This window comes from Dermacentor variabilis, chromosome 1 (assembly GCF_050947875.1).
Source record: "Dermacentor variabilis isolate Ectoservices chromosome 1, ASM5094787v1, whole genome shotgun sequence".
Classification (NCBI taxonomy): Eukaryota; Metazoa; Arthropoda; class Arachnida; order Ixodida; family Ixodidae; genus Dermacentor; species Dermacentor variabilis.
Window position 1 is genome coordinate 230,732,149 of NC_134568.1, and position 12,359 is coordinate 230,744,507.

The window sequence follows — 12,359 nt, forward strand, 5'->3', positions numbered from 1 at the left end:
GAGGTGTGCGATCGAGAATAGTATATAGCTGCCCGTGCGGCAGCTTCGTCGCAATACTCGCCCGCCAATCTCATGTGAAAACAGTGGCGAACAATTAGTTTCTCATTTCGGTACAAGAAAACCTTCTCTGGGGTCGGCACACGTGACATTCACAGCTATCACTGCCAATCTAAATTCGATAAGCATGTTTGCCTATTTGTTTCACAACGCGTTGGTGCCATCAGAAGCCTAGTGCACGCTTTTAATAGGTGATAACTGAAACTCGCCGCCGTTCTCTGTTGCAGACTGCGACCACCCTCTACGTTTTCGGGCTGCTAGATTCCACATGAAGAAGAAAAGGCACAAAGTGTGCATGCTTTCGAGAACAGTATATAGCCGTCCATCTCAATTGAAGACGACGGTGCACCCAGTTTTTTATTCTGGTAGCAGCAAATCTCCGCCCGGACTGTCGCACACCGCATTCACAGCTATCGCTGCCAAACCTATTGCGATAAGCACCTTCACCTATCTGTTTTACAGCGCGTGATGCATAGTGCTATTGGTAGCATACTGCACGCTTTTAGTAGGCGATAATCCAAAGGCGCCGCAGGTCCCTGCTACAGGCAGCGTGATGTGGGCATCACGTTTCGCATCCAGCATCGCCCAACAGCTCAATTTCGCTTCAATCCCGTGGCACTCTTAAAACACGACACAATCCAAAAACAACAACACGTGTCTTGGGCCACCGAAGCACCACCAGCTCGATACGCGTCAGGCTTCTCATGCTGCAACGATCAGCGCGACGCTTCGCATTACGTAGATGCCAACAATAGTTGAGTCTGTCAAAGTATTTTAGTTACTTCGGATCGTGCGTCTTTCCGGTTAGCACGCTTCTTCCTGAACATATGAATGAGGTTCTACTGTACTAGTGCTATAACCGTGCGACATCTAATGGCCCCTGGGAAGAAAATCACTGAATGAAACCTGAACTGTAGTACTTTACGACGGTGCAGTCAGGGAGAAATGCGCACACTACTTTATGACCCTGATAAAACTAACATTATCACCTCTACTCCTACCAGCAACATGAAGGTGGCAAACAATACCGAAGCAATACACAAGCTAGTAGTTGCAACTGTTTTTTAAAGTTTGCATGCAACTTAATTTGATGTTTTCAGCCAAAATCTACAAATTTCTCACGTCAATGTAAACTGCAAAATTCATCCTTGAACAGTTATCTAATTTAAATATTTTGTACAAAAAATTACAACTTGTGAAAACTGAGTGCAAAAAAAACTGCTGGCTGTTGCTACAGGCAGCACTTGTTATTTTTTCAAATTGTTTAAGCTAGGTGGCACACAAAATTATCTATAAAAAAAAACTGTCACAAACATCTATAGAAGGTCAATATGAATAAAAGTCCATTCATAAATTCTGCACATCACAACTTTTACAATTTGGCACGTCAAGCAACTTCACAAGCACAGCGGCTGTACTTACATCTTGCAGATCTCCAGGAAATTGGCAAAAGAGGACTTCTTGGTGCCCACCTTCAGTACCTGAGGTGGCCGCATCACCAGTTTCTTCTTCTCACCAGCCACCATGTCTGGGTTTTTTTCCCTCATAATGTTGAACACCCGTTGTAAAAGCTACAGTGGCAAAACGATGCAATATGAGGTTAATTTTTCGCATTGGCTACACCAGCATGTTCAAAGAAAACTGAGGATATCCCAGAATAAATAACAACTTGGTCCACAGAACATAAAAATAAGTAACAAGAAGGACAATGGAGTGTAACATTTATCAGGAAACACCGAAGCAGACCTACTGGTTCCAGAGAACAGCAGTGGTCTGCCAATAATTCAAGTGTTAACAAGTTCAACGAAGAAGAAATTATGCAGATCCCAAACACTGTGGGAATCTATGTAAGTGAAGGTTTCTGTGCTGGTTGCTTTGATTACCGATAATTAGCAGTGATGTTGACAGCGAAAGCTTAATTTGTTCAACATTTAGTCTAACAATAGTGGCGAGTTGATGTTAAACGTTACCGTGCGTGCACCACTGCTGTCTGCATGCGTAGTATACAGAACACACAGGGAGAGGTGTTTGCTTGAGGAGGCGTTCACTATTTCATAACCTCTGAGAGGGTTGAGCATTGTCGTTGCCTCGCATGGCACATCGCATTGTGGCAGAAGTATTAAACTTGAATTGGATTATGGGGCTGTACATGCCAAAAGCACAATCGGTTCATGAGGCACGCTATAGTGGCGGACTCCGGATTAATTTTGACACCATCGTGTCCTTTAACATGTCTCTAAATCTAAGTGCATGAGCATTTTTATTCCGCCCTCGTCGAAATGCGGCTGCCACGGTCGAGATCAAATCCGTGACCTCGAGCAATGACACAGCTGCAAAGCTACCACAGCGGGCACAGAAGTGTTGATTTCATGGTCAACCACTTCCATAGTGTCGCTTGGACCCTGCAGTGCGCTGTAATGCGGCTCTGCTTCTGCATGCCCTGCGTAATTTGTCCGCTTGACGTATTTGCATGTTTATTTTTCAGAAACAGCGGAAACGTACCGTACCGCACCTTGAACTTAAGCTTATCCAGTTTTCCCGTAACCGCTGTCCTGTCTATAGTAGCAGGGTTCCCTTGCCTTCTCACATCAACCCCCCCCCCCCCCCCCCCCATATGGGAACTGCCTCTTCTCCTCCCTCCTCTCTACTGTTCTATCTACTATCTATGACCCCCTGGACTCGCACATTAATAGAAGACAAAGCGCTGCAGTTTCTGCAGTGCTTTTGAGGGGGGTCACAGGTAATTACAGCTCTCAAGAGGCTAATATGGCAATGCCCAGGGAGCTCCAGAGGGCATTGTGCCCATTCCACGCGGTGAGTTTTCTCATGCTCCTGTCATGTACAGTCACCGACTGATTTTTCGGACTCCAAAAATTCAGACATGCTCGATTATTCGGTCTGCTTCGCTGCACCGCCATTCTCCCCATAGACCATAATGTATACCAACTGCTGAAAGTTTGGACGCCTTGAAACCTCTCATCTGATTTTTCGGACACTCCTTGAGCCAACTCAATCGAAAGCACCATGCACCGACTCTGACCGGTGGAAGGTTCGATTTGCTGAATGCCATTTTTGTTTTGAATAGAGCCTCCTTGCTGCTCCACGAAGTGGCGCTACTGCAAATCGGGCTAATCATCATTGTTTCTGCCTGGTTCGTGGCTGCAGCAGTTCCTGTCTCAGCTTAGTAAGCCATGTCAAGACAATCCAGCAGCTGATTTGTTTGTTTCTTCATGCACAACGCTGCGAGTAGGCCACATTTTTTGTTTGTGCGACTGGTGTCGGCGTGGTGGTGTTTGCTTTGTGTGCTGTGTCGAGGTTGCGGTGATCCAACACGGCATACGGAAACATAGCGTAAAGTGTCTAATGGTACCGACAGTACCCGCGCAGACTGCGCTGGGGAATGCTGGCAAGCGGGTGCCGGGAGCCTAGGATTTGTCGCCTTCCGATGTGCACCCTACTGACGTCGAAAGTGTTCTGCCAAGACCTGCATAGTGGTTGCATTGCGATTCCGGACACCGTCTCATTTGACAGTTTCACAGATGCTCACGCTGCTGTACTGACATGCGCAGAACTCGATGACGGCGAGATCAAGTTTTCAAGTTTTGTACTTCCGTAACAGTGTTTACTCATCCCAAAGAATAAATGGGGCATGTGCAAATCTCCAAGTTCTTTAAAGGAGTAAAGACACAAAAATTTTAAAGTGGAGATAACACGCGAGATCGATTTATGTGGGCACATACACATCATCTGCAAATATAGCTTAGAATGTATTTAAAATCAATTTTAAAGTATGTGCGCAGCCAACTGCAAAATGCAACACCTCGCGACATTGATATCAAGGAAGGATTGTAAACATCAGAGAAAACGCTAGGTCACGAATTTTCGTTCGCTGCCATGCTGCTTGTATGTGCCCTTCTCAGTTGCTTGTAGTGGGACACTCTCCAAGTCTGTACAACTGCAGAATTAGGCGGCAGTTTTTGTCGTGTCTGCAGATTTCCCGCACAATCAGCTTGACTGCGCTGCACTGACCATTGAACATGGCCGATGCGAGGGTCTCGAGGTTCGTCCTTGCTGTCGCCAACCGCAATATCTGAGTCGCTGCTTTCTAGTGGATCGAATCGAAAGTGATTGGCCACGTCTAATACAGTGGCGACTCCAGCCTGCAGGAAAATGCTGCTGCTGGACGATGACGAAAACGATGACGTAGATGGTGGCGAGGACATCGCAAAGAACGTACAGGCATAGCAGACAAACTCGCATATGTCAGAGGTTTTTGCGATCCTGTGCCTAGCTGTGTTTACATTCATTCTCTGGCCCATCTCGTTGCTCTCTGAAACCGAAACTTGGAGTGGTCACTACCAACAAGACTCCAAATCATTACCTGTCACATTCTGAAGTAAATGAGCTTTCGTGCCGTGATTACTGGGTCATTAGCTACTTATTAAAGTGGAAAAAAACCAGGTCAAAAATTTTGTGTCAGTACTCCTTTAATATGCCATGCAAGCACTGACCAGCAATTTCATCAGCACCACATGACAGAGAATGGTGCCAACACAGGCAAGAGTACACATGTAAACAGCATATGTGATAGTACTGCTGCCTTAGTCTGCTAGGCTGTTCTATCAAGTGTGTTACAATCCCAGTTGGCTGATTATTTCAAAGCACTACCTACCACCGAGCAGAAAGAGCACCCCTGAGGAGCCAATGGAAACAGAAAAAAGAATAAACAATTGGGTCCTTAAACTCGCTAAAAATGCAACCAATTTCGGAAAACTCACCTCATCATACGTGTAATCTCTGTCGCTGCCTGACCACGTATTGGAACTGCTGGTGGTGCTCGACTTGGTGTCCATGTCATCTGCTAAAAAGCAATGTGCACAAATATGTATACACAAGTACAGAAGCCTTAGGATCATATTGCTCTACCATCATAGTGAAGGAAAGGTGTGGCGAGGCAAGCAAGTACCAGACATTCACCTGCTTCAAGTCAGTGTGCACAGAGGAAGCCGCAGTCCCATAAAAAGTGCCAACAAAGCGAAAAACACTAGTGTGAAGAGGCAGCAGGTTCCTCCAATGCCGAGTAGCAGGTCAGAACATTGACTCAGGCCGACCTCTCCAGCTTTTCTCTCATAATAAATACTCCTCTCTATGAAATCGCCCTAAGAGCATTTTCTTCAATGTTAAAATGCAAAGTAATAACCATATTTTATTATCAGTGATTAGCTAAAATTTGCCACATAAACAGGTCATGTTATGTCATGGAAGCTGGTAGTATATTTTCCCTCAAGTGGTGGTGCCAAACCGCTTCTACACGTGCATTTTTTTTCTCACTTCAAAAGATCTGTTCTCGGTGCAAGTGGAACTGGGAACAAAAGGAAACACAAATATACTTAGCTTGACTTAATAAGTGCCACTTTAACCTTTCGAGGATCTCCACCATACGTGTACTACACTGAGCAATATGAGCGGGAACACATGAACGCGTGACAAATGGCCTCGCACCCGACGTGGGGCGATTCGCGGCGGCCGCTGTCGGAAACAAAGTGGAAAGGGCGCCGCGGTTCCGCTAACTGTTTGCACTACCGCTTCGCTAGCGTTGCTACAAAACAGCAGCTGATTGCGCGTCACCAGCTGCTAGGGATGATACGAGTTCATATCAGCGGACACAGCCACATCCAATGACCCATCAGGCTATGTAACTACTGAGGGCTCGGCCGTGACGTAGCCTGCCGTGATACACAGGATTTGCTTATATCCAGGTGGTGTTGGCTGAGCATTGATATGTCCGTTTTATTTATTTATTATTTTTTTTCGTGGAACATGCTTATGAAGTAGACCATGGCTGCCTGTGCCTAGCAGTCATCTGTGTTTCAGTGCCTAACAATGTCGCGAGTGCCTTTGCATAAGTGGGAAGAAGTCGTCGAATTGTCAAAAGTTACACGGAGCGCAACATTGCTGCCTTGACAGGCTGCCAGTTGAAGACCGTCAACATGATGGTCCAAGCATACAGAGATGAAGGATGTGGCGTGCAAGAGGCGACCCCCGCACCACGTCAATGGACCAAGTCTTACAAATTGCTGCTGCAGTCAATGAGAAGCCACTTCAAAGTGCAAAGGTCATGCACAGTACTCTCGACCTGGCAAATGTAAGTGACAGCACGGTACGACGAAGGTTAAGGAAAGCCGCACTCCGAAGTCGCATTACAGCTCAGAAGCCCCTTCTCACAGCTGCCAGCAAAACTGCTCGCCTGAAGTTCGCTGTCAATCGCCGCAGCTGGAGAATGGCGGATTGGAAATATGTCATCTCCGACGAATCTACTTTCTCGAGCCGCTGGTACCAGCAGAAAAAATTTGGAGGATGCTTAAGCTTCGCCTTTAAGAGTGGAACGCGATAGCATTCAAAGATCCCCGACTGGTTTTCGCGCTTCCCGGCAACTGCAGCTTATGAAACTGTTATGTTTACTGGGAAACGTTCGCGGCGAATGCTATGCACGAAGGCAGGCTTTCTGGTCAAAACGCGGCCTTTTGCAAGGACCGCAATGCGGCAGAGGCGAACGCCATCTGGAAGTCTTTCAAGGAAGCAGTCGCGCTGCTCGGTGGACTCTGGGATATTTACGTGCTGGCGTGTGCAAATGTCGGACGCAGTCTCCGGTCTGTGCTCTGTAGAAACGCTGGGAAAGGGTTTGTTTGAGTTTTCGCGTAACAGAATTATGTTTTCTTGTACACTTAAATTACAGACCAAGAGCTATCATGTCTGTAGGTTGTGTGCAAGTCGTAGTTTACGAATTCGGCACGTATTTTAGCTTGATAAATTAAATTAGTTCAGTGAATTCCTTGCATCCCATGAACAGCCTGGGTATGTGCGGTTCGAATACCTTTTTGGTGATGTGACGTCTGACCCCGGATGCGGGACACTGGCAACGGATTTTTGGCAACACGGGCTCCTTAACGCTGTCGCGTTAAAAAAGAGTGTGGCGTATGGAGAGCACACGCTTCTGTCCGTAGAACATCAAGGAGGAGGCCGCAAGCGGACGCACGTCAGTAAGTGTGTGGGCAGCTATTTCGCGCGACAGCCTAAGTTCCCTTGTAAGAATCTCTGGGAGATTTACTAGTGTTGCGTATTGCACATTGCTGGAGCATGAGATGATCCCATAGGCACTGAATGGCCCACACCCAGGTGGGTACTATCTATTCCAACAGGCCTTGTCTCCTGCACATACAGCAAAGGTTGAGCCGTGTCTTTTAGATGAACAAGGGGTAATGCACCTTGAGTGGTGTGGGAAGGGTGCAGACATGAGCATAATAGAGCATGTTTGGGCATGTATGAAGGCTAAGCTTTCCACGCTCTCTTTGTACTTGGCAATCGCTGATGAACTGTGGGACGCTATACAAGAACAGTGGAAACGTCTTCAAGGTGACACAGCCTTCATCGAGGCTCTCTATGGGTCTCTGCCAGAAAGAATGGAGGCCGTCATTCAAGCCAGCGGAGCCATGAGCAGTTATAAGCCCACCAAACGTGCAAGAAAAAGGCAATCTGATGCTGATATAATGGGGTACTTTTTTTATGTGCATTCAAAGTTTGTTACCATGTCGCAAACGCCCAATAAAAACTTTTCAACTGACTGCTGTGTGCAACTTTTCTCCGTTCACGAGAACCAGGATACAGCAAAATAGGTATAAAAGAATACTGATTTTTCCTGCGCGTGAATGCTATTACAGGTACTATAGTACTAAGCCGGTATTACTGCCAGATGTTCCATGTGTGTCATAGAGAGAAAGATATTTTTTGCACAGAACTATAAGCAACACACTGCCACGCTCTGCGTACTATAACCACCTTACCCAACGCTAGCAGCCGGTGAAACACAATCAGCAACCGTTTCATGGCAACGCTAGCAAGGCGGGAGTGCCAAGAGTTAGTGGAAGAGTGCCCCCCTTTCCCTTCAGTTTTCGACAGCGCCATCCGCGTATCGCACTAACCCGGTTTCGAGGCTATTTGCCACGCGTTTGCGTGTTTCCACTCATATTGCTACAATAGTACAGCTGTGCAAACAAGTCCAAACTGGTCACAGAAAAACATAGACGGCAGTGACCAAGCATTTGAAAAGCTCATCTCTTTAGAATTAAATGCTGCCCAGTATTGCTCTCAAGGTGCGGCAACCTCCCATGACTTAAAAAAATTAAAAATTTGTGCTGCAATTTGTGGGGATTGAGGTGGCCTGGCCCTAGGTGCCCTTGTGTGGGCACTCACCTGTTGTGCTGTCCCTACACCTCTCTCTCCACTCGCAATGGTTGTTGGTGGTGGCCTCAGCCATGCACAGACCGGTTTGCGGTGGCAGCACTCTCACTGTCAATGGCGGTTGCTGCTACCGACAGCGAGTGCGAGGGCGATCTCTTCAGGGCAGCACTTTGTACGTACACATTTTCCTCTCCGCTGCCAGCCCCTTTGTTAGTGTCTCAGACTTGAGCCCTCTTACGGTGACTTTGCATGTACGGCAAGCGCTTACCTTGTGTGGGTCCTTTTCCGAATGCTACCGAAGAGCAGTGCCTAGTGCTTGCACATACTATGCTGAGCCACAGTTATTGGAGGCCCAAGCTGACGGAGACTGTTATCACGAGAGCCAGCAGCATGGCTGCAGGGACTTTTCCTAGCATTGTGTCATGGGGAGCCATCCTCTCGCACAGAAGTGCTAGTGGCACCCCTTTTTCAGTATTTTTTGTCGTCGGAGACAAACAGCTTCTGCTAACTTAAGGCAATACGCGCGACCCTGTGGCTTGCTAAGCCCAAACCCAGGGTGGTCAGTACTCCTGTGGTACTAGACCCCCACCAATTTTACTGCTGTTCTGCTTCCACTAGAATGCATTTTTCGGTTCACACTACAGTGGCTGCCATCGTGGTGGTTTAAGAGTATATCATTTCCCCCTTCACTCAGCTTACTATCACATGCTCACGTCCACAACTGCACACTTTATATTTGGCATTGTTGCACATATTTCAATCGGGAGCATTTGAAAACTGATTGCTATGTAGTTTCTTATCTCTGAACCTGTTACCACGAGATGCTCACCTACATGGCTTTCCTGTAGGCATGCAATCCCCTTGTTTGCAGGCAAATATTCAAAAACTGGTGATACTTCAGTGTGTGCATCTTTTTTTGCGAGGCAGGCTTCCCCCCCCCCCCCCCCAATGGGTGTGCACCACTGAGTTTGCATGTGGTTTGGTATGCCTCGCTTGCACTGTGTCTGAGGGGCTGTATTCTCTAATTTACCCACTTAATTTTCCATTATTATGGCCGTTTGTCATTGCTGGAATTGGCTCCTAGGAACGATTCATGATAAGAATGGAAAATGAAATGGAAGGTTACTAGGTGTCAAACTAATTTTAAAAATAAATCATGCTTAATTGCATGCAACTAAGGTGACCACACATAACGCAAGAGGGGATTTTCAGTCTCTATGAGAAAGGAAAAAATATTATACATGTCCTGAACCCTAATTTAACATGAGACACGTTCTGCGACACGTTATATCTATGCAAACACAGCAAGTTATCTGAATTTGATTAATTTTGCGACAAAATTACGTGAGTTAATAAATGTACTCCAAAGTAAGCAAGGGACAGGGCACAAGAGCAGCCCAAGCAATCTTGAGCTCGCGCCTCCCTGGAGAACTGGCTATATGGCTGCAGTGCAGAGCATTCCTCTTCACTACTGATGCCCCCATCGGAAAAGGAGCCATCCCAGCGACTCCTGGTGAACATAGTATCAGTGGGTCCTAACAAGGCTTCAGGAGCTGTACGTTGTTGCAGCTCGAGGTGGCGTTTGGGCCAGGAATCCTCCAAGCCCATCGACGAGTACATCCGGTAGTAGAAATGAAAGAAAAATGGTTTATTTTACACTAGTTAAACTGGCTCCAGATACGGAAGTGGGCACTCCATGAAGAGCATATTAAACATCTGTGTTCACATCAGGACACGTCGGCACCACTTCCCTGCATCAGAAGTCTCCACTTTTAAAAACGTCTTCCCTAGGCAACTAGACTAGGGAATCTGATTACTATCGCGGCCAATTACAATTGTCGAGTCGGTCGCAATATCCCATCCATGATATTGCACTGTTCCGCTGAACTCCGGCCTCCGATTCTGTACGTTCCCCCGCATATTTACCAACCTGGGAATCTGAGGTCAAAGCCATTCCCGCTTTAGCATTCAACGCTGGCCCTATTCATCAATTAGTTCAGGCTGTCAGGTCCAGGGAGAGGTGCCTTTTGTTGACCCATCAACTGTTGGTGCCAATGCTGTGTTGACTTCTGGATAGGTGCTGATGAATGAGTGGGGTTGCCTAGTGGTAAACACCTAATTAATGCCCTTGGCTGTGTTGAGATGTAACAATGTGGACAATTTCACGACCACAACAGCATTAGTTCATAGGTGGCGTGACAGGCTCGACAATATAGTTCACAGGTGATGTCTAACCTACAACACGGGAGGGTCCTTGATATTTGGAGACAACCTTGGAAGAGGACAGCAGGAACAGCTGGAACCCAAAGCCACACAAGGGAATCTCGAAGAAAGTGCCAATGCAGGTGGTCATCACGTCATGACTTTTGTTGCCATTGGTCGACAGCTGTAAAGAAACAGGCGAGCTGACCGCATTCCTCGGCGCAGCAGGCAGCTTCAGAGATAGGCGTACATTCAGATGAGTCGGGTTGGTACGGAAGAATGGTGCCGAGTGCAGTCTAAGGTTCATGGCCATACAAGAGGAAGAATGGGGAAAAGTTTGTGGTCGCCTGTGGTGCAGTGTTGTAGGTGTATGTCATGAAGAGCAAAATAAGGTCCCAATAAGTGTGATCAGAGGTGACGTATTTGGAGAGGATGTCGCCAAGGGTGCGGTTAAATCTTTCCATCAAACCTTTAGTTTGAGGATAGTAGGCAGTGGTGGCGCAATGAACGATGCGACATTCAGCAAGGAGTGCATGTACGACTTCGGAGAGCAACACACATCCTCCATCACTCAGAACTTCGCGAGGTGCGTCATGACGGAGAACAAAGTTTTTCAGGAGAAAGGATGCTATATCACGAGCTGTGGCAGCAGGCAGGGCAGCCGTTTCTGTCTATCACATCAAGTGGTCGATGGCGACGACTATCCAACGGTTTCCGGAAGCCATGCTGGGAAGGGGTACATACAGGTCAATGCCTATGCGATCGAAGGGCCTGGCAGGACACGGGATTGGCTGGAGTAGACCAGAGACATGCTGAGAAGGAACCTTGTGGTGTTGGCACTTAGGGCACAATCTAATGTACTTGGACACAAAGGTGTGCATGCCATACCAATAAAACCTGGAGCGAAACCAGGTGTATGTCTTGAAGACACCCACATGTGTTTACTGTAGGTCAGCGTGGAAGGCAGAACATATTTCACCACGAAGATGTCGAGGTATGACCAGAAACCACTTGCGGCCATCAGAGAGGCAGTTCTGGCGATAGAGGAGGCCATCCCACATTTTGAAATGAGAAGCTTGACAGCCCAAAGCTCGAAAAGGTGGTTGCAGAGTCAACGGGTTTGAAAGGAAGCGAATAACAGTGCTAATCCAGGCATCCTTGTGTTGCTCTGAAGTCATGTCACAGCCTGATAGGAACGATTTTCGTGCAAAGCATTCTTCTCAGAGTCAAGCCAGTTTTTACAGCGAAGCTGTTTATGCAGGCGTTGTGGCGTCGTTATCAGACTTCGCTAAAAAGGGGCCACGTGACCTTGCAGGAGAGGAAAAGAAATGCTATCTTATATGCGAATCTTATACGGTTGTCACACAGTGCATTTTCAGCAATCAAGCCAGATCGGCATGATATTTATCAACGATAGATACCATCCTGCCGCGAAAGAAACAAATGTTATGCTGGCGGTTCGCGACCAACGAACAGTGCCCAGCGATTGAAACGCAATAGTAGGAAGGAGCGAAATGGCTGCAGGCATCTCTTACGCCAGCAAGAAGTGCGGCAGCCACATCAATCGTCAAACCAATCCAACCAATCGTCAAAACGATTGCAGCGCCTGCACCTGCAGTGGTGGGCCTTGCGCACAATATGTTGAGCTTTGGATTAGTGGTACCACATATTCCATCCCAGCTACAACTATGGGAAGACCACGAGTAGTGCGTACTGAGAAAGAAGCTGCCTACCAAGAGTGTCAATGAAAGTTGGCTCGTGAATGGGCTCGTCATCGTAGGGCCGACTCCGAGCTGCGTGCCAGAGATGCCTAATGCCAGATGCCAGAGATAACCCCAAAAAAGCACTCCTAAAGCATGCTC

The 12,359-nt window shown here is 47.2% G+C and overlaps 1 protein-coding gene across 2 annotated transcripts in view; it reads right to left on the bottom strand.

Moving 5' to 3' along the window:
- eIF2beta (eukaryotic translation initiation factor 2 subunit beta) overlaps positions 1–12,359 on the bottom strand; it is a 45,386-nt gene that overhangs the window by 20,635 nt on the left and 12,392 nt on the right. The window contains exons 5-6 of one of the 2 annotated variants that reach the window (XM_075670690.1): positions 4,836–4,915; positions 1,480–1,628 (exon numbers count right to left, since the gene is read on the bottom strand). In XM_075670690.1, coding sequence (XP_075526805.1) covers positions 1,480–1,628; positions 4,836–4,915 — 229 coding nt within the window. Of the gene's footprint in view, positions 1–1,479; positions 1,629–4,835; positions 4,919–12,359 lie in introns of both variants that reach the window. The other variant, XM_075670683.1, reaches the window with a different exon arrangement.